We start from the raw sequence: 22,822 nt of genomic DNA, 5'->3' as shown, positions 1-22,822 counted from the left end.
TTTATATAAATTTACTGATTTTAAAAAAATATATATATATATATATACTTTTTAAAAAATGAAGCTTTATTAAAAAAATTGCAGTTTTTTTTTTTAAAAAAAAGTTGTAGTTTTTTTTGAAAAAGTTGCACTTTTTTTGAAAAAATTGCAGTATCTTAGAAAAAATGCAGTTTTTTTTTTTTTTTTTTTTTTAAAGTTACATTTTTTTAAAAAATTTTGTTTTATAATGTTAATTTGAGAGCTTTTTATTAATATTTTCAATAATACAAAAAAATAAGTGGATTGGTATGATGACGATCATGCCCTTAATGATTTAATTTTGATCCAACGCTGCACATTTAGTACTTAGGTTTTCAGAAAAGTATGAGTTCTCAACCCTATATATATATATATATATATATATATATATATATATATATATATATATATATATATATATATATATATATATATATATATATATATATATATATATATATATATTCAGATTTATTAGAGACCATTCTAATTTTGTGAGACCATGAAACCAAATCTAAAAATAATTTTAAAATACAAAATAAATGGAAAAATCCAAAAATTCTTTTTTTAAATATTATTTTCGGAACTTGAATTAACTAAAAAAATATAAAAAATAAATAAATAAATAAATAAAAATCCCGTTTTTTTTTTAAATACGTGAAATATTCTAAATAGAATATTACATTGACATATTTTAAAAAATAATTTTAAAATGCAAAATAAATGGAAAAATCTAAAAATTCTTTTTTTAAATATTGTTTTTGGAACTTGAATTAACTAAAAAAAAAATAAAATAAAATAAAATAAAAATTCTATTTTTTTTTAAAAATACGTGAAATTTGCTAAATAGAATATTAACTGTACATATTCTAAAAATAATTTTAAAATAAAAAATAAATGGAAAAATAAAAAAAAATTAATATTATTTTCAGAATTTGAATTAACTAAAAAAAATAAAAAAAATACGTTTCACGGTCTCACAAAATTAGGTTGTGTCACATGAACCTAACCCTATATATATATATATATATATATATATATATATATATATATATATATATATATATATATATATATATATATATATATATATATATATATATATATATTAAAAATGTAACGCTGCTTTTTTATATTCTGTTTGTATTTAATTTGCATAGGCTTTTTTGAAACGATATAATATACGATTTGAAATTTGAAATTTTGAAAGATTTTAGCTATGGGTTATCACGAGAATTTTGGATCCATATTTTATTTGATTTTTTTTTTTCTTTTTTGTAAACGACAAATTTTAGCAGAATATAACATCGAAACTCAAAATCGAGGGCTATGGTTTTGCCGCCCCGCTAGCTCCATTTATGTGATTTACTTGAATCATCTCATTGTGTTGATTTTTAATTTTAATTGATTCAAAACAATAATGCAAAACACATGCTTCCATTGTTAAGTAATGTTTGCCATTTACAAAATAATTATCCAATTTTCACTGGATCCACTTGTCAAAAACAAAAACTTTGTACATAATATAATGGGGCTTAAAAAATTATATCTAATAATTTCTTAATTATCATAACTTAAGTGGCGTGTAATGATTATGGTCATTTTTGTTATGTTGGAAGACAAAAAAAAAAAAAAAAAAAAAAAAAAAAAAAAAAATTGGCACACAACACAGACTCGCTCTTGATACTGTCAGTATAAAAGACGTAAATACTATTTTTATATACTGTCAACTGTCCACAAGGGTCGGCTTTATATGCTCGTTTACAATCTCCCAAAACTCAAACTTATTACCTCCCAATCTTTTCGCCACGATGATATGAACATCATGTGCGATCTCGAATATTTCAAAATGAATGTCTAAAACACGGTTTTTACCATCATTTAACCCTTCCATTTTTAGTAACCCACCATCATTTTTCATCACTTTCAACATTGAAATCTTGGCTATTTCTTCCAATTTCAAAACTATGGTAACAAACGACATTTTCGACATGAATTTCACTTCCTTCTCATCTATGGCATCATCATTGAACAATCCTGACAAGTCAAATCCCGGTGACAAGGAAATGATATCAAATGCATTCAAGTCATCTGGTTTTCCTAGAAATCTGAAGTCCTTGATTGTCTCTCCAAAAGAGCCCTCAGAAACAAAACCCTTTTTAAACCACGAATTTTCCATTATCTTTGCAATGGAAATCCTGGTTTTAGGGTTTGGATCCAAGATCTTTGACACTAACTTTCTTGCTTCAGAAGGGAACCAATTTGGGAACTTGAATTCCGCCCTTGTGATCTTTCTATACATCACCATGAGATTCGAATCTTGAAACGGAAGAAAACCAGACAAAAGCACAAACAAGATCACCCCACAAGACCAAATATCGGCTTTTTCCCCATCATACCCTTTTTGGTAAATTACTTCAGGCGCCACGTAGGCGGGTGTCCCACAACTTGTGTGAAGCAAACCATCTTCTTCCCATTTGGTATCAACCAAAGCACTTAATCCAAAATCTGAAACTTTCAGATTCCCATCTTCATCTAATAACAAATTCTCAGGCTTCAAATCCCTGTGGTAAACTCCTTGGTTATGGCAGAAATTGATGGCTGTGATGAGTTGTTGAAAGTATTTTCTCGCAGTGGCCTCTTTCAGCCTCCCTGTAGCCACCTTATCATAGAGTTCACCTCCTTTTAGGTATTCTAGAATGAAGTAAATCTTGGTTTTTGTAGCCATGACTTCATAGAGTTGGACTACATTCGGGTGTTTGACTAATTTCATCACTGAGATCTCTCTCTTGATTTGATCAATCAACCCTACTTTCATAACCTTATCTTTGTTTATAACCTTAACTGCAACACTCATCCCTGTTTCAAGGTTTCTTCCATGGTAGACTTTTGCAAAATTCCCTTGCCCTAATAATTTCCCTAATTCATAACGTTCCATTTGGACCACAATAGTTGTAACTTGAAATGGTAAACTATGTTTTGACCTTGAAAGTACTTTGAGAAACTGTAGAGAATAATATTACCAGGTAGCTGAGTGTGCTTATCTCCAATCTCGTCAAGGAGAAATGAGGATGGCTTATATGGAACTCCATATTCAAAAGATATCCGGATTTGAAAACGCATTTCTCTGCATTCCCTGTTCTTTTTTTTGATGAAATCGACTACAATGAAGGTTTTGAACTAGAACTTTTGTCGAACAGTTGGAAGGCACTTGCAGAAACTCCAGCAACTTTATGAACTGAAACGAAGAAAAAAGTATGTCAGTGCTAAACCGATCCATCAAATGTTCTTGTTTCATTCCAAATATGAGGAGTCAATTGGATTACGTTTCAAGTGCAAGTAAATATCAAATCATAACTAAATCATCAAATATACAAATATGATGAACAAATCAACAGCAAAACTATATAATCAACGAACAACTCACCGAAGATGCATATAACTTTCAATCATTGAGCACATCGCAAATATAGATCTAGTGCGAGAATTGATAAGTAAAATCGAAAAAGAATAAAGGAAAACTTGGGAGGATGTACCTTTTTTGATTCAAATTTGAAAGGCGTGTAGCATATGAAAGGTATACATGCATGAACACGCACCTGTGTGGCTTTATAAATGTAACAGCGAAATTAATTATATTAATTTGTATTATTATAAATTATTTTGGAATTTCTTATGTCACTAATGACTATCTTTAAAATGGTAACATTGATAATCAAAATGGAAGTTGTTATGTCACTAATGACTATCCTTTGAATATCATAAAACAAATATTTGTTATATAAAGATAAACTTATCAAATTGCATTTTGCCGAGTTTTATAATTTGGGGTGATGATATTAGTTAAATATAAAATAATTTATATTGTTACAATGATGTAAATATTTCGAAATACAACGTAACACATTGCTTACGTATATGAACGAACTACGAAACAAATTCGAAAGTCGCAACAGGCAACTCGCAACCATAATTATTTAATTGAATCGATACATAATATTCATATTATATTTTTAGTCATGTAATAAAAAGAAGTTTTGAGTTTTTCCAGCTCCTTTCGCTCTATTCCTAGACTTGCTTTTTTATTAGTTTATGGAAAAAGTTTTAGTGGGTGGGTCTTGCTCAAAGATATGCTACTGGTGGATCTTATCTAAAATAAACAAAATCATTTCCCTAGATGTTATTATCATCCACTACATATTCAAACTCCAAAAATAGATATATAGAAAAGGGAAAATAACTTGATAGGGTCATCCACTACATATTCAAAAATAAATATATATAAAAAAAAAAATAACTTCATAGAGTGAAATACTTTTTGAAATATACATATTTAATTATTATTCTTTTTTTTTAAAATACACTCTTATACTTTTTTTTGTAACAATGCAATCCTTGTGACCGGCTATATCCGGTATACCGGTTATATACGAATTTTCTTTTAGAGAAATTAACTTGATATGGTAAGATACTTTTTGAATTGTACACATTTAATCTTTATTTTTATTTTTTTTTGTAAAATAAACTCTTATACTTTATTAATACGTACACATTAGATACTTTTCACCGGATTCTAAAGGTTTTGCTGATGTGGAAGCACAAGTGGCACTAAATAGTAATTAATTAGCTTAGTCACCGGAGGTGGGTGATCCTCCAGCAACAAGAAAAGGGCGGTGACCTTCTCTTTCTCGTCTTTCTTCCTTCCGGTCGAACAACAACAACCAAACACCCATTACCTGTTGTGTTTCTCCGATCTGTCTCATTTTGCCTCCATGTTTGAGACATGTTGCCAAAAAAAAAGAATCGACAAAGGGGCTACCAGAGCAGCTCCTCGCCGCCAACTACCGTCTCTACTTCCTCCTGCCTCCCACTTCGACCTTGTTGTTTTTGTCATCATTCCTCCTTGCTACCAGTGATGTGTAGGAACACACAAAGGAGTCGTTGGAGATCGGGGTTCTCCCTCTTTTTCATGATGAATAAAAGTTGGAAAAATCTCGTTGTGGATATGTGGATGCCATCTGGGTATTTCATTTCAACAAAATAATAGAAAAGGAAAATGACTTGATATGGTAAGATACTTTTTGAAATGTACTCATTCAGTCCTTATTCTTTTTTTTCTGTAAAATAAACTCTCCCACGTCAGCAAAACCTGTAGAATCCGGTGAAAATGGCCTAATGTGTACATATTAATAAAGTATAAGGGTTTATTTTAAAAAAAAATAAAGAAATAAATAAAGATTAAATGTGTACATTTCAAAAAGTATTTTACCCTATCAAGTCATTATCCCTTTAAAAACTATATAGTTTTATCATTTTCATCGATTTAGTAATAACCTTTTTTGTTAAAGTACATTATTTTCACATACTAAAAGGTAAGCAATTGTTTTTTTTTTTTTAGGGGGGGGGGGGGGGTGGGGGGAATAACTTCGGACGGTAATTAACTTTTCAGTAAATTCACATCTGGATAACTATTTTTTTACACATCTAGATAACAAATTTGTTGAAGTGTTCACATATGATCATTATGATCTCCTGTAGCAGGTTACATCCTAAATGTGAACACTTTCAACAAGTCCGTTACCTAGATGTTTATAAAAAAAATAGTTACTCAAGTATGAAGAAAACGAAAAGTATGAGTAAATTACACAAAAGGTCCCTGTGGTTTGGGGGAATTTGTGTTTTTGGTCCCTAACTTATTTTTTAAACTCAGACGGCCCCTATTATTTATTTTTGTTGTGAGTTTGGTCCTTGTCTTACCTAAAAAGACTATTGTGCCCTTATTAATTTTTTTATTTATGTATTTTTTTTATATATTTAAAAAAAATTAATAGAACTCACATATTTATATATCCTCATCTTTAGTGCTCAATATCATTTGATTTAATAGTTAACCCAACCCTTTGTTGTTTGAAAAAACTCCCCACTTCAATTGGTATTTTTTTCACGAAAACAGACATGAGATAACAAATAAAGTGTTTCACTAAGATTTCGAATAATGGTCCCGAATTCAAGTTGATTCTATTTTGTCTCTTCCTTAGAGAAACACGGTCAAACAATTCCCAATCATGGTCCTTACGGATCAGATCATCCCTATGATATACCCTGTCTCTTCATCTTTAGTGGGTGAGGAGATACAAATATATGAGGTCTATTATTTTTTTTTAAATATATAAAAAATAAATACATAAATAAGAAAATTAATTAAAAAATAAATTAATAATGGCACAATAGTCTTTTTATGTAAGACAATGATCAAACACGTAACAGAAATAAACAGTATAGACCATCCGAGTTTAAAAAAAAAAGTTAGAAACAAAAACACAAATTCCCCCAAAACACACTGACCATTTGTGTAATTTACTCTTACTTTTCGTTTTTTCATATTTGAGTAATTATTTTTTTTACACATCTAGGTAATGAACTTGTTGTAAGTGTTCACATCTAGAATGTAACCTGCTACAGCCGGTCATAATGATCATATGTGAACACTTCCAACAAGTTTGTTACCTAGATTTGTACAAAAAAAGATAGTTACCCAGATGTAAACTTACTGAAAAATTAATTATTGTCCAAAGTCATTCTCCATTTTTTGGGTTATTGCAAAGTAGCCAATCTCATATTTTACCCCTCGAAAATAGATAAACTTGGGTTATAACTTTGAAGTGATATATAATAACTAGTTAGATATATATTAATAGTTCTAGAAAAATATTATGAGCATACAATATAAACATTCGATAAGTATTTGTAAGATATATGTGAAGTTCAAGATTATTTTTTTAGGGATGCAAGCATTTAAAAGATCGCATCACACTAATGCGTACACTAACACCCCTAGAGGCGAAGGCAATATAACCATAAGGTAGGCATGAATGTGACATCCACCGTATTCTATAAATAAATACATCTAAAGTGGTAGAACATGCTAAAAATATACTTTGATTATCAAACTGGTTGCGTCTTGTTAATTTATTTTTTTAATGCAATTATCTGGTTGTTTTTTTTCATTTATTTGATTTTATATATAAGTCACCTCATCATATCAAAAGTTAATGTAGGAGCGTTCTTTTCACACTAATCATATAAACTGTTATCTTTTTAGTTTCTATGATCAATACTCAATAAATTATAGATCTAAGGTTTAGTACTGCCTTCTTTAAAACGAGCCAAAAGGCAATAAGACCCCCACAAGTTCCGTTTCAAAATAGTTGTTTAATATGATGTTTTTCCGTGTTTATGGTACACTTTGAGTGTTTGTTTTTGTCTTTTTTTTTCGTGTGTTTGGTACATCGAATCCATTCTAGACTCCAATCATAATATACTTTAATAAAATGTTTTACAATTAACTATAGGGACCAATTCGTAGTTACGCGGTCATAAGTGTAACTTTTTCTTTCAAGTTTGTATCAAAGTGAGGTTTTCCATGAAGATATAAGGACATATGACACCTTATGTTATAACCTAAATATACAACAATTTGAAGTCAATAAACATAATTGATGATGAAAAAATATTTATATATCCAAATACGTCTTATTTTATATTAATTAATCATAAAGTTTAATTTGAAAAGAAAAAGTAATAAGCACATGAAATCTAAAAAGATATCATTTCAAAAGTTTTCACGAAGACCGTCAAAAACATCAGATTCTCAACATGCACAGCATCAATGATTTCTATATCATTTAAGGACAAAGAATTAGAATGTTTTCAGTTACTTACAAACAGAAACCTCACTACAAAACCTATATCTACTTTCACAATATCAATCAACTTATATCTACAACGATTACACAAGAATCATAGAACAAATACAAAAAACAAGAACACAAGGGAGTAACCCCTAATCATAACTCTATACAAACGAGCTAAGAGAGAAAAGAGAGAGCTTAGTATGTGTGTGAAGAACAAAATGAATAAAATATGACGAATTCAGCAACTTCCAACAAAATATATACTCCGGGTCATGGATCATGGATCAGATATTGGATCGAATAAGATATGCATGTTTATTCCTACAAATTAGTCAAAAGTGACACGTAACCCAACAGAATTTCATAACATAATCAACCCCTTGAACACAATATATAACAAACCAAGCCCTGATCAAGAAATTCAAATTGTACACAACACACCCTTATATCAAATCTATTTACAAAATAAATCAACAAAATAAATAAAGAGATTGAATGAGAAAATATATACAATTTTCAACATCTCACCTCAATCAAATTATTTATTTTTCCTTTTTATTAAACACATCAACCAAGCCCATTTTATTTGTCAAAAAATCATGTTGTTTAAAACCTAAAGACTTAGTTAAAATGTCAGCATTTTGATCAAAAGAAGAAATTTTAACCAACTTCAAAACACCATTTGAAAAAAAAAATCGAACAAAATGCAAATGATTTCAAAATGCATGGTGTGTTCATGAAATACAAGATTCAAAGCTAACTTAAACTTAATAGTTGAATATACGAAAACTGGAGATAACCCTTTCATTCCCAGCTCAAATAAAATTTTGAGAATCTAAATAATTTCACAGGTTATTGAACCAAGTGTCCTATATTCAGACTCGGCATAAGACCTAGAAACAATAGATTATTTCTTACTCTTCCATGACACCAATAAATTATTAAAATAAGCCATATAACTTGTAACAGACCTACGAATAGACAAACACTTTGCCCAATCAGCATCAACATAACCTTTTCACTCAAGACATTAGACTATGTAATAGCAATACCCTTTCCAGGACTATTTTTCAAATATCATAACAACCTAAAAGCAATTTTTAAATGCACATTCGTAGTTTTATGCATAAATTGGCTGAGAACGTAAACACTATACGAAATATCTGGTCTCGTAATGGTAAGATAGATCAATTTACCAATTAACTTTTGGAATTCAGTTATACTTGACAAGAACTCATAGTTTTAACTCATTTCACCATAACTAACAATTAAATTTGTTTCAAGAGGAATGGTAACTAGTTTGCATCCAAGCATAGCATACTCATGCAACAATTCAAGACAATACTTTCTCTTATTTAAACAAACACCATTAACAATGTTAACAACTTCAAATCCTAAGAAATATTTTAAAACACCAAGATCCTTAATTAAAACTGAGTTTTCAAACAATCTTTTACCTGTTTCAGTTCAACTTCATTATTTCCAGTTAATATAATGTCATCAACATAAACTAACAAGATAGTAATTTGTAACGCTCGTACATCCGGGGGCTAGTCAATTTAGAGACAATAAGCATCAACAATGACTTTTTTTATGGAAGATTATTTAGAAGGATTAATCTTAACTAGGTTATAGTGTATGTTACAAGGATTCCGTACATATAAAGAATGTCGAAATCTGAGTTATAACGAAGAAGTTATTACATGTCGAAGTTTCGCGACAAAACCGGCACGCACAACGCGACGTAAATAGTGAATTTACGTTAGAGAGATATTTGGCCTTAGCGATCTAAATTAAATTCGTAGAATACGTTAACCCGAGAGTGTGCATAAAAAGAACGTCTAAATCTGACTTCGTATGAAGAAGTTATGATTTTTCGAATTTTCAACATTAGCAATATGCAGACCGAAGTTCGAATATGAGATTGAGTGATTTCTAGCTGAAACGATCTAAACGATAATCGAAGATCTCATCGATAGTAGTCCAACAGTAAAAAGACAGACGAAAACGGACATCGGATGAAGAAATTATGAGTTTATAACGGAGTTTTCCTGTCCCGGCCTACTAAAAATAATATAATAAAAATTAAAGTCAAAATTAGCCAATGAAGTCCAAACGAAAGTTGTAGATCTTGTTTTTACCTACGCGTGGAAAAAAAGAACGTCGAAAACGAAGTTTGTATGCGAAAGTTATGAATTTTTGAAGTTCGGGGCGCAAAACCCCAAAACTGTCAGAGTTCACGACGTGATTACAGTATTCACGACGTGAACTCAGTAATTATAACTTCTGGAGCCTGACAGACGCAAGTTGTGATGACACACCTGATGACTACTGAACTCACGACGTCAATATTTGAGATTCACGACGTGAATCTAGAAAAATGGCCCTATAGATAGAATTGAAGGGGCAGCCGAGTTTGGTTGCTCAATCTCTTCTCTCCCACTCCCGATACCCTCTCTAAGCCCTATTTTAAACTCCCGAAGCCCCGGTATCATCCCGAGACATGAAGCAAGTACCGAAGCCCGAAGATCCTGAGAAGAAAAGAGTTTCCGAGCCAAAGATCTGCCTGCGTGAAGCCCGGTGTGTGAAGATCTTCTAGTTTCATCGAAAAAGTACTACTCTTAGAGCCGTAGTGCTGTCCGATCATCTTCTAATCAAGTGAGTGTATAGTCACTTTCATCTTACACATAGATATGAAGTATTTTATAAAATATGTGCTATGTGTATATATATATTGTTGTTTATATGTGTGAGTGTGTAGTTACTTTCTTCTAACATATAGATATGAAGTATTTGCTATGAAATACGTGTTATGTGCTTATATATTGTTTGTTTATTTGATATGGATGTTAGATGAATGTTTTATACAGGTTTGTATATGTTTTAAACTATATATGTAATTTATATCTACAAATATGTTGGGTAGAACATGGGTAAATGAAATAGTTGGTGTGTGATGAAATAATGTGATAAGAGATGGGTGAGGATATAATGGTGATGATAATTAGGTGATGATAGATAGGTAATGAATTACGAGTCCAGGCGATGTTGTGGTTGCGTATTTATACGATGATAGCTTAACCTTTATTATGAATTACGAGTCCAGGCTATGTTGTGGTTGCGTATTCATGCGATGATAGTCTAACCCTTATTATGAATTACAAGTCCAGGCGATGTTGTGGCTGCATATTCATGTGATGATAGTCTAACCCTTATTATGATTTACGAGTCCATGCGATGTTGTGGATGAGTAATCATGTGATGATACCCTAACCCTTACTAGACACATACTGAGGGAGTGATCCCCGAATTAGTATTGTCTATGCGATGTAGGCGATGATCCTTAGGAAAAGTTCTTAGGAACAAACATAAGGAAATAAGATGTAAGGTGATGAGAGGTAAATATGATATCGGAGATGACCCTTAGGATAATATCTTTAGGGAATATTAAACGAAGATAATGGGGATGGGTAATTAGGTTGATTGTTTGATGATTAAATATAATAATTATATTATTGTGGGCTGAAAACCCTATATGCTCACCAGGCTCCCAAGCCTGACCCACTCAGTTTTCTTTGTATTACATATAATGGCACAAGAGCATAAGTCGGATGACTTGACGAGAGATTTTGGATTATAGACCAGTAGTTATAAATAACTGTTGTAAGTTCTGTATTGTACTGTTTATGCTTTTGGTATGTATCAGAACATGACATCCCGAGATTTTGTTATTTAATGAAAGTACATTTCTTTAAGAAAAATTTTGATAGATTCTTATCATATTTTTTTTTGGAACAAATTCTGCAAACATTTTCTTTAAACGATTACTCTGATTTTGAAACAAAGCATAAACAAGTCGGTCTTTTATGGCCGTGAAATTGGGGATGTCACAGTTGGTATCAAAGCATTAGTTTAAGCGAACTAGGAATTTGTAGGATTTCTAGACTTAAACTTAGAATGTTAAGTAATGATTTTGAGATGAGTGTCTACCATATTTTAGACACGAGCACTAGTATATTTTTAGGAAAGATGCCAAAAGTTCTTTTATGTGCTAAATGTTATATGTTTACCATATATGGAATTGTTTGTTCGGATCTATGGTCTGTTGCCGACCGGATCTGGAAACCTTATGTGTTTAGGATTCTAAGCGTACGAATACGGTATTAGAACTAGCATGTGAACGTTTCGGAGTGATAAGGATATTTATACATCTATCGTAAATAAAGCTTTCTTATCTTACATTCTTGCCCGGTACACCGAACGTATACTTGGGTGTACAAAAAGTTATGGTGAAGGGTCGTAGAGAATTGAGTAAATAGAGGAAATGAAAGGCTTATAATAGTGAGTGACACCTATTGGAAGATATCGTAAGAATGGTATCTTACCTTTAGAATATGTTTGATAAAATAACGGAACGTTTAGAAGAGTACGGTACGTCTAAAGTACACCTTCGATTGGCAGGCTGATGGAACGATTGGTGTAATTCTTGAAGTTTTCCCATATTCTGGAATTTCCATCACCAATCGAGTTGAAGCATGATTGATGATAGAAGATATGCATGGAAGAAGTCCTAGTAGAGTTTAGGAAAATTTGTATGATTAATTGGACACATTAGTATGTGTTAAATTGTTTTGTGATTTTAGGACTTGGGGACTGCGAGACAATACTTGGGACAAGTATGAGTAGGTGTGAATAGTAGTAGAGATATATACTACTGGAAGCACAAGACTCACGCTTGGATCGGGGAAAGTCACAAGGTTACCAAGAAGCTTGTAATTGGATTCGTTTTTATTCAAGTATGTCGTTACCATTGTTTCGGTAATGAATAAAAAGACAACTGATATTCTGAACCTAGTGGTCATATCATATTGAGTCCGACTACAATGAGTTTGTTACGTGGTTCATAGAACCAAGTTTGAGGTAGCATCTAACTCAAGTCAGAAGATTGAAATCAATGCGATCGATAGCATCACGATCGTTGTTAAGGAAGCTTGCAGCTAGAAATGCTACATGTAAAAATGTGATTATATCACATTATAAAATGAAGGAAGGTATATTCCATTCTGGAATTTGACTGTAAGAGACTTGAGTCTAAGCGTTGCATCATACGATGAGAGGTCGTTAGAACACAACCCATCGGTCTGTTACAATAGATAAAGGAAAGTACTTAGTCTAAGAAGAAGAAGGAGTTCTTAGTAAGGATTTATTTTGTAACTCGAAGGTTACGATTAAAAGTTCAACATAGTACGAAAAGCACATGCAGGATTGTGCACTACCTGCTATCGAGAGGTCCAATAGTTATATACTCTTTCGAGGAAACATAGAACTTACAGTTATTACCTAGGATGAAGAGATAACGTATGGAATCATTATACAAGTCCTATTTCATTGATGATTCCGGGACGTAATCATCCTGAGGGGCAGAAAATTGTAACCCACGTAGATCCGGGCTAGTCAATTTAGAGACAATAAGCATCAACAATGACTTTTTTTTATGGAAGATTATTTAGAAGGATTAATCTTAACTAATCTATAGTATATGTTACAAGGATTCCGTACATATAAAGAATGTCGAAATCTGAGTTATAAGAAGAAGTTATGACCTGTCGAAGTTTCGCGACAAAACCGACACGACACAACGCGACGTAAATAGTGAATTTACATTAGAGAGATATTTGGCCTTAGAGATCTAAATGAAATTTGTAGAATACGTTAACCCAAGAGTGTGCATAAAAAGAACGTCTAAATCTGACTTCGTATGAAGAAGTTATGATTTTTCGAATTTTCAACATTAGCAATATATAGCCCGAAGTTCAAATATAAGATCGAGTGATTTCTAGCCGAAATGATCTAAACGAGAATCGAAGATCTCATTGATAGTAGTCCAACGGTAAAAAGACAGACGAAAACGGACATCGGATGAAGAAATTATGAGTTTATAACGGAGTTTTCCTGTCCCGGCCTATTAAAAATAATATAATAAAAATTAAATTCAAAATTAGCCGATGAAGTCTAAACGAAAGTTGTAGATCTTGTTTTTACCTACGCGTGGAAACAAAGAACGTCGAAAACAGAGTTTGTATGCGAAAGTTATGAATTTTTGAAGTTCGGGGCGCAAAACCCCAAAACTGTCAGAGTTCACGACGTGAATACAGTGTTCACGACGTGAACTCAGTAATTATAACTTCTAGAGCCTGAAAGACGCAAGTTGCGATGACACACCTGATAACTACTGAACTCACGATGTCAGTATTTGAGATTCCCGGCGTGAATCCAGAAAAATGGCCCTATAAATAGAATTGAAGGGGCAGCCGAGTTTGGTTGCTCAATCTCTTCTCTCCCACTCCCGATACCCTCTCTAAGCCGTATTTTAAACCCTCGAAGCCCTGGTATCATCCCGAGACACGAAGAAAGTACCGAAGCCCGAAGATCCCGAGAAGAAAAGAGTTTCTGAGCCGAAGCTCTGCCTGCGAGAAGCCCGGTGTGTGAAGATCTTCTAGTTTCACCGAAAAAGTACTACTCTTAGAGCCGTAGTGCTATCCGATCATCTTCTGGTCAAGTGAGTGTATAGTCACTTTTATCTTACACATAGATATGAAGTATTTTATAAAATACGTGATATGTGTATATATATTGTTGTTTATATGTGTGAGTGTGTAGTTACTTTCTTCTAACACATCGATATGAAGTACTTGCTATGAAATACGTGTTATGTGTTTATATATTGTTTGTTTATTTGATATGGATGTTGGATGAATGTTTTATACAAGTTTGTATATGTTTTAAACTATATATGTAATTTATATCTACAAATATGTTGGGTAGAACATGGGTAAATGAAATAGTTGGTGTGTGATGAAATAATGTGATAAGAGATGGGTGAGGATATAATGGTGATGATAATTAGTTGATGATAAATAGGTAATGAGTTACAATTCCAGGCGATGTTGTGGCTGCGTATTCATGTGATGATAGTTTAACCTTTATTATGAATTACGAGTCCAGGCGATGTTGTGGCTGCGTATTCATGTGATGATAGTGTAACCCTTATTATGAATTACGAGTCCAGGCGATGTTGTGGCTGCGTATTCATGTGATGATAGTGTAACCCTTATTATGATTTACGATTCCAGGAGATGTTGTGGATGGGTAATCATGCAATGATACCCTAACCCTTACTAGACACATATTGAGGGAGTGATCCCCGAATTAGTATTGTATATGCGATGTAGGCGATGATCCTTAGGAAAAGTTCTTAGGAACAAACTTATATGGAAATAAGATGTAAGGAGATGAGAGGTAAATATGATATCGGAGATGACCCTTAGGATAATATCTTTAGGGAAGATTAAACGAAGATAATGGGGATGGGTAATTGGGTTGATTGTTTGATGATTAAATATAATAATTATATTATTGTGGGTTGAAAACTCTATATGCTCACCAGGCTCCCAAGCCTAACCCACTCGGTTTTCTTTGTATTACAGGTAATGGCACAACAGTATAAGTCGGATGACTTGACGAGAGATTTTGGATTATAGACCAGTAGTTATAAATAACTGTTGTAAGGTATGTATTGTACTGTTTATGCTTTTGGTCTGTATCGGAACATAACATCCCAAGATTTTGTTATTTAATGAAAACACATTTCTTCAAGAAAAGTTTTGATAGATTCATATCATATTTTGTTTTGGGAACAAATTCTCCAAACGTTTTCTTTAAACGATTAATCTGATTTTAAAACAAAGCATAAACAAGTCGGTCTTTTCTGGCCGTGAAATTGGGGATGTTACATAATTGAATCTGCTAAATTTCTAGTAAAAAAAGAGTAATCACTAACACTTTGCTTAAACCTAAATTTAAACAAAGCAGAGCATAGTTTTTCGTTCCACATTCTATGAGCTTGTTTTAAGCCATATAATGACTTAACCAACTTACAAACTCTTGTATCAATTTTAGAAAATATCCAGGAGGAAGAGACATGTAAACATCTTCAGAAAGATCTCCATATAAAAAAGCATTATTTATATACAATTGATATAAAGACCCGAATTATGAACAAATAATGAAATAACAATTTGTACTGTAACAATCTTTGCAACAGGTTGAAAAGTTTCTTCAAAATCAATTCCCTCTTTGATTTTAACCTTTAGCAACTAACTTAGCTTTATAATGTTCAACTTCCTCATTAGGCTTATACTTTATTCTATAGACCCGTTTGTAACCAATAGATCTCTTATTCTTAGGAAGAGAAGTTATATCCCAAGTATGATTGTGATAAAGGACTTCCATTTCTTCATTCATGGTTGTAATCTAATTAGGATCAAAGGAAGCCACATCAAAAAATTTAGGTTCTATGGTTTTATTTAAATTTGACACAAAACACCTAGTATCATTAACTACAAAAGAGTAATTAACTGATCTTTTTATCCCATACTTATGTTTACCCTATACAATATAATCAACAAATTTAGCAGGCATATGTGACTCCCTCCTAGACCTAGAAGACCCAATGGACTGATCAAGTGAAGGTAAAGCAAATGACTGAATACTTTCCTCAGAATTAACATATTGAATTGGAACAAAGCCGTCAGTGGTAGGCACAACTGCCTTGCCACTCTGGTTGTTGGCCTCATTAGGTCCAAACTCATCATAGGAAAAGGGATCACAATGAGCACTATTATCAAGGGATAAATCAATAGAAGTTGGCTTTAACGTGTAAGGAAAGACCAAATCATAAAATTTTACATCCTTGGAGATAAAAGAACAATTAGGATCGAGACTAAAAAGTTTATATGCCTTTTTTCATCAGAATAACCAAGTACAATACACTTCTCAACATATTAAGAAATTTATCACTAACATTAAGTTTAATTGCAAAGCAAAGACAACCAAAAACTCTCAAATGTTCAAAAGTAAGAGTATGTTTAAAAACAAGTTCATAGGGTGATTTTCTATTTAAAACAAAAGTAAGCGTTCGATCAATTAAAAAAACAGACGTAAGAATAGAATCACCCCAAAATCTAACAGGAACTCCAGATTGAAAAAGAAGAGAACAAGCAACATTCATAATATGTTTGTGCTTTCTCTTAACAACTCCATTTTGTTGTGGAGTATAAGCACATGATGTATGATGTATAACTCCACTATTAAAGCAATAAGATTTCATAAGACTATTAACAAACTCAGTACGTAAGGTTAAATAGTTAAGATGATATAGACCCTCCGATTCTCTACCACTCTCCACCATCTCTTTTAACAGTAAATCCTTAATTTTACCGTTATGATCAGAAAAAACAACTTCACAATTTCTATCCTTACAAAACTTATGGATAGATAGAAGGTTAACATTAAAGTCAGGAACAACAAAAACATCAAATAAGGTAAGGACAACTGAAGATTTCCAATTTTATTTATCCTAGCAGAAGACCCATTTGGATGTTTAACAAGAAGATGACTCTGGACACATCCACATGTCAGTAAGATGGGATTCAGAGGCAATCGTATGTTGATTGGCCCCTGAATCATAAATCCAATTTTGTGAAGGGCTAGGACAGAAAATAGAATTAGAACATTGAAAAAAAAAGAATGCCTGCCATATTAGCAGTGGCAATAACATCTTTAGTACCAGAACTTTCATTTATAAGCCGAAGAATTTTATTATATTGCTCACTAGTAAAATAGTGAGCATCACCTCCAACGGTAGAATCAGTAGCATTATAAGGAGAATTGTTAGAAGCTACAGAAGTTGATTTAATAGAAGCTGATTTATTTTGATTATTCTAACTATTACCATCACTTTTAGGTTTAAAGTCTTTGGGGTATCCTGTTAGCTTGTAACACCTTTCAATAAGATGACCCTTAAGACCACAATATTTACATTGTAATCCCTAATTCCTAAACCTACCATGATTGTGATTTCTTTTAAAATCATTAGCCCTACTATTAAACACAGAAGCTTGAGTTTTGGAAGTACTAACAAAAGATAATGACCCATTTTTCTGAAGACACTTTTCCCTAGATAAGATAGAGAAAGTAGGTTTGACAATTGGAAGAGATTCCATTAACAAAATGTGACTTTTGACCTGATTATAAGTATCACAGAGACTACCAAGGAATTGCATTAATTTCATAAGTTTGGAATGATCACTAAGTTTTGTACCATCTTCACAAACACACTCACTTAAGCTAGTTAGGCCATCAAATTCTTTCCAAAGAGATCACTCAAGTTTATCAAAATAATCAGATAGAGAAGATCCATTTTGTTTAAAAGATTTGATCTATTGATGAAAATTAAAATCATAAAGCCATCAGATTTATTATAAGTTTCAAACAATTCAGTCCAGATATCCTCAACATTTTCAGAATAGGCATGATCAACATATATAGAGACAGAGATGGACCCTAGGATCCAAGAACAAACAACAACATTAGCATGTTCCCATTTAGACGCCTTAGATGCCTCAACTTTATCTAGTTTAAGAGTTTCGTCAACAAACCCTAATTTGTTACGAGCCCTAAGACGTCTCATCATAACACTACACCATAATCGATAATTCTCGTTTCCAATTAACTTTATAGTTATAATAAAAGTTATAGAATCATCAGATGGATGTATAAACAAAGGATCATCAAAGTCAATAGGAATATCCTTACCACTACCACCAGGAGTTTCACCAGTCACGATGAAAAAAGAGAACAAGCAAACACGAAACAAGCAAAGATCAAACAAGAAAGTAACAGGTGTACCCCAGACAACCAGGATCTCCCAGAGTTATAACTACGAAAGAGATAAAAGAATAAGAAACCCTCACGGAGCAGATAAATAGAGACGATGAGGAATCGACTCTCTAGATCCGTTCTCTACTATAGTTTATAGGTGATGACCTCCGACCTATAAAGAGTTAATTCAGATGTAAAGATTAATCAACCAAAGACGAAGCCACGAGCAGTGAAACACCGCCACGGACAGCAAGCCAGAAGATCTACATGATCAAACAAACAACTTGCGGCACCAGAATCTTACCAAGAATCAAAACAATATTTCGATTTAAGAGTGGAAACCCTGGATCGAAACAAGAACCCTAGATTTCCACTTAAAATGGTACAATCAAAAGGACTTTAACAAAAAAACCTCTGATCAAACAGATTCAATAAAGATCTACAAGGAAAAGGCAGAAACAAAGGTAGAAACAAAGTTACCTTTCGGAACGACGTCCGTCGGAACACTGTCAGACACACAAAATCAAGCCGTGAAGCTCTGATACCATGTCAAAAACATTAGAAACTCAACATACACAACATCAACGATTTTTATATCATTTAATAAGAAAGAACAAGAAGGTTTTCAGTTACTTACAAATAGAAGCCTCACTACAAAAACCTATATTTAATCTCACAATGTCACTCACCCTATATCTACAACGATTACATAAGAATCATAGAACAAATACAGAAAACAAGAACACAAGGGAGTAAACCGTAACCATAACTCTATACAAACGAGTTGAGAGAGTAAAGAGGCTTTGTATGTGTGTGAAGAACAAAATGAATGAAATATGACGAATTCAGCTGCTTCCAACCAAATATATACTCTAGGTCATGGATCATGGACCAGACATTGGATCGAATAAGATCCATTCATTTATTCCTACAAATTACTCAAAAGCGATTTGTAACCCAACATAATTCCATAACAACATAATCAACCCCTTGAACACAATATATAACAAGCCACACCTTGATCAAGGAATTATACTGTACACAACACACCCTTATGTCATATCTATTTACAAAATAAATCAACAAAATAAATAAAGAGATTGAATGAGAAAATATATACAATCTTCAACAAAGACATTTTCCTTTTTCATTCCATAAAGTCTATTTTTATTTTTATTTTATTTTTTTTGGTTCAAAGAAAACATAGTTTTTCTTATGAAGATTTGTCAAGATTTAATAATTATTCCTTACAAATACTAGACCATAATCCTCTTTTAACTCCTATAATTCAACCAAAGACCTAGCCTGGCTCTGCAAGGGTGTAGGGTTTGCGACTGCATAGGCCTTCAAAAAATAAGTTCTATGTTTTAAACAAATTATCTAATTAATATATTAATATGTATCATTTTATTCAAGCATATTCATAAAAGTATTTGGTTCAGCTAGCCTAAGCATCATTCCTCTTGCTAGATTCCAAATTGCTTAACTGGTTCAGCTAGCTTAAGCATCATTCTTTTTTTTTTAGATTCCTAACAGTAGACCCGGCAAAACATGACACAACATGAAAACCCGACACGAAATTAGTGGGTTAGGGTCGGAGATTTCCACACGTTTATGTAAATGGGTTGACACGACATGACATGATAATTAAACGGGTAGGGTTAAGGTCAAGACTTTCAACTCGAATATGACCCATTTAATTATATATTCTTTATAATAAATTTCATATTTTTATAAATATATTATACGTTATAGACTTGTAGTGGGCCAAACTCAATAATTAGAAGAATTATTCAAATTTTCAAAGTTAATTTTAGTCATCCTCACCACCTATCCCTTTTGTTCCTTAACTTTAACTTTTTCCATTTTTTCTTCTAAACTTACTATAAATTTTGTCATTCTATCTCATAACTCCAGTGTTTCACTTTTTCCTTCTTGCCTCCACAACTCCTACTTTCCAACCTGTAAAATATTTCAACCCGACATGACACAACATATTTACAAGGTCTAAACCTTAACCCGACACGAAACGACACGAAAAAAAAAAAAACAGGTTGACACGGCACGACACGATAATTAAACGGATCGGGTTAGAGTCAAGCCCTTTCAACCCGTTTAATGTCTTGACACGACACGACATGAACCCGACACGATACGATATGTTTGTCCGGTCTACCAAACAGGTTTATAATTTCTTCAAATATCAAGTTTTACTACAAGTTACATTTTCATCTACTTATTTATGCTTCAAATCAACCCCACCTCTCAATTTCTTTTTATTAAATCAATTTTCAGAAATTAAATATTTAACCACTCAACTTTTTATAAAATTGTATTTGTCCAATTTTAATTAGTTTAATTTACATTTTACTTTTTTCCTTAGGACAATTAACCCCTTAAACTAATTTACTTTATATATATATATATATATATATATATATATATATATATATATATATATATATATATATATATATATATATATATATATAAAAGGTTGAGATCGATTGAGAACTCATAGTTTCCCGAGAACCTGAGAACTAAAACTGGAGCGTTAGATCAAAACTAATTCATTAAGGGCATTATCGTAATTTTATCAATTTTATTTAATGTTTAATTGTTTTTGTTATTCTACAAATTAATAGAAATATCTAAAAAATTATATAATAAATCAAATTTTCAGATTTTTTTTTTAAAATGCATTTTTTTCAGTTTTTTGTAAGTGCAGATTTTTTAAATTTAAAAAAAAACATGAATTTTTGAAAAAAAATCAGTTTTTTGCAGATTTTTTAGTTTTTTATTGAAAACATGAATTTTTGAAAAAAAAAATTGAAAAAATTATATAGTTTTTAAAAAAAAAAACTGCATTTTAAAAAAAAATTAAAAATCAATAAAAAAAAGTGGAACATTTAAAAAATACTATATTTTTTTAACCAAAAAAATCAAAAATTTTGGTACATTTATGCATATTTTTACAACTGCATATATGCATATTTCATATACTATAATATTTGTAAGAAAATCATAAGAAACTCATTTTATTTACTAATCTATAAACACAATACACTAAGTATTTTATTTGATACAATGTAAAATATAAAAAACAAAAATGATACAAAATTTCAAAGCATTTTCATGTCTTCGTGTCAATATTTTCATATTTTCTTCAATTTATCATTTTCCACATCTTCAATATTCACCACAATTTCTTCCAAATCTATAAGAAAATTAAAAAGAATCTGATTGATGCAAAAACACTCACAAAAATCATATGTGATTTATGTGTGAATCACATGTAATTAATTTATGTGTGAATCACATATAATTCATATGTTAATATATGAATTACATGTGATTCATATGCGAATAATATGTGATTTACATGTGAATAAATTTGATTTACATGTGAATCACATGAAATTTATATGTGAATAACATGTGATTTACATATGAATAACATGTGATTTACATGTGAATCACATGTAATTCATATGTGAATTACACACAAATCACATATAATTTATATATGAATTACATGTGATGCATATGTGAATAACATGTGATTTACATGTAAATAACTTGTTATTTACATGTGAATCACATTTAATTCATATGTGAATTACATGTCATTTACATGTGTCTCACATGTGATTCATATGTCATTTATATGTGAATTACATATGATTTACATGTGAATCACATGTAATTCATATTTGAATCACAAGAATTCAGCGATGAACCATAAACAAGTAAAATAAAGAAAACCCCATAGAATTTGTTCTAGGTTTATAAAAAAAATGTAATTACAAGTTTTAGGATTTTTACAGTTGCAGCATTAAAGGTATCTGTAAATGAATCGATTGGTTACCAGATATGATGGATCTTGAAATTTCATTGTCATATTTGACCAAAATAAGACATGCCATGAAAATAAAAATAGAGTATCATCAGTAAATAATGATATTATCTTTTCTGGTAATGAACCAGTAAAGATGAAAAGAACAAAATATTTAAAAAAAAAATAGAAAATGTTGAAACCAAGCACAAACCTAAAGAAGAGAAATGTTGGATTTAACCCCACAGACACTCTTCCTCTATGTGGAGGTTATCATAAAAAGCTGAAGCAATTCGAGCTTTCAGTTCCTGATCATATAAGTATTAACTCCATCATTTTGTGATGTTAATATACTTATCAAATTCAGTTACATGTATATAACTACATTTTATACATCTCAAGCTCTCAACTACTTATTTATTTATTTTATTGTTTTATCTCCCTATTTCAGATAATCCTATCTCAAGAGAAACAAATTCAAAAGTTTAAAGCACTTGTACAATCTCTTCAAGAATTGTTGCTAGTATGCAGGGGCAAAGATGACATTGTGAAT

The 22,822-nt window shown here is 31.5% G+C and overlaps 1 protein-coding gene across 2 annotated transcripts; it reads right to left on the bottom strand.

Moving 5' to 3' along the window:
- Positions 1-1,713: 1,713 nt before the first annotated feature.
- LOC145047700 (CBL-interacting protein kinase 18-like) lies at positions 1,714-3,646 on the bottom strand. 2 transcript variants are annotated; one of them, XM_078996038.1, is made up of 2 exons: positions 3,555-3,646; positions 1,714-3,256 (listed from the first exon to the last, which is right to left on the bottom strand). In XM_078996038.1, the coding sequence occupies exon 2, from the start codon at positions 2,954-2,956 to the stop codon at positions 1,745-1,747; it is 1,212 nt and encodes a 403-aa protein (XP_078852164.1). In that variant the 5' UTR covers positions 2,957-3,256; positions 3,555-3,646; the 3' UTR covers positions 1,714-1,744. The 2 variants fall into 2 exon arrangements, with proteins under 2 accessions (XP_078852164.1, XP_078852165.1); XM_078996039.1 differs by lacking the exon at positions 3,555-3,646 and adding an exon at positions 3,446-3,548.
- Positions 3,647-22,822: the final 19,176 nt, after the last annotated feature.

The sequence above is a fragment of the Lactuca saligna genome, chromosome 5, assembly GCF_052625555.1.
Source record: "Lactuca saligna cultivar CGN05327 chromosome 5, ASM5262555v1, whole genome shotgun sequence".
NCBI classification, from domain to species: Eukaryota; Viridiplantae; Streptophyta; class Magnoliopsida; order Asterales; family Asteraceae; genus Lactuca; species Lactuca saligna.
This window is presented reverse-complemented; position numbering and strand designations above follow the sequence as displayed.

Excerpts from the sequence above, each read along its gene's own strand:
- LOC145047700 (XM_078996038.1), bottom strand. The coding sequence starts at position 2,956 with ATGGAACGTTATGAATTAGGGAAATTATTAGGGCAAGGGAATTTTGCA.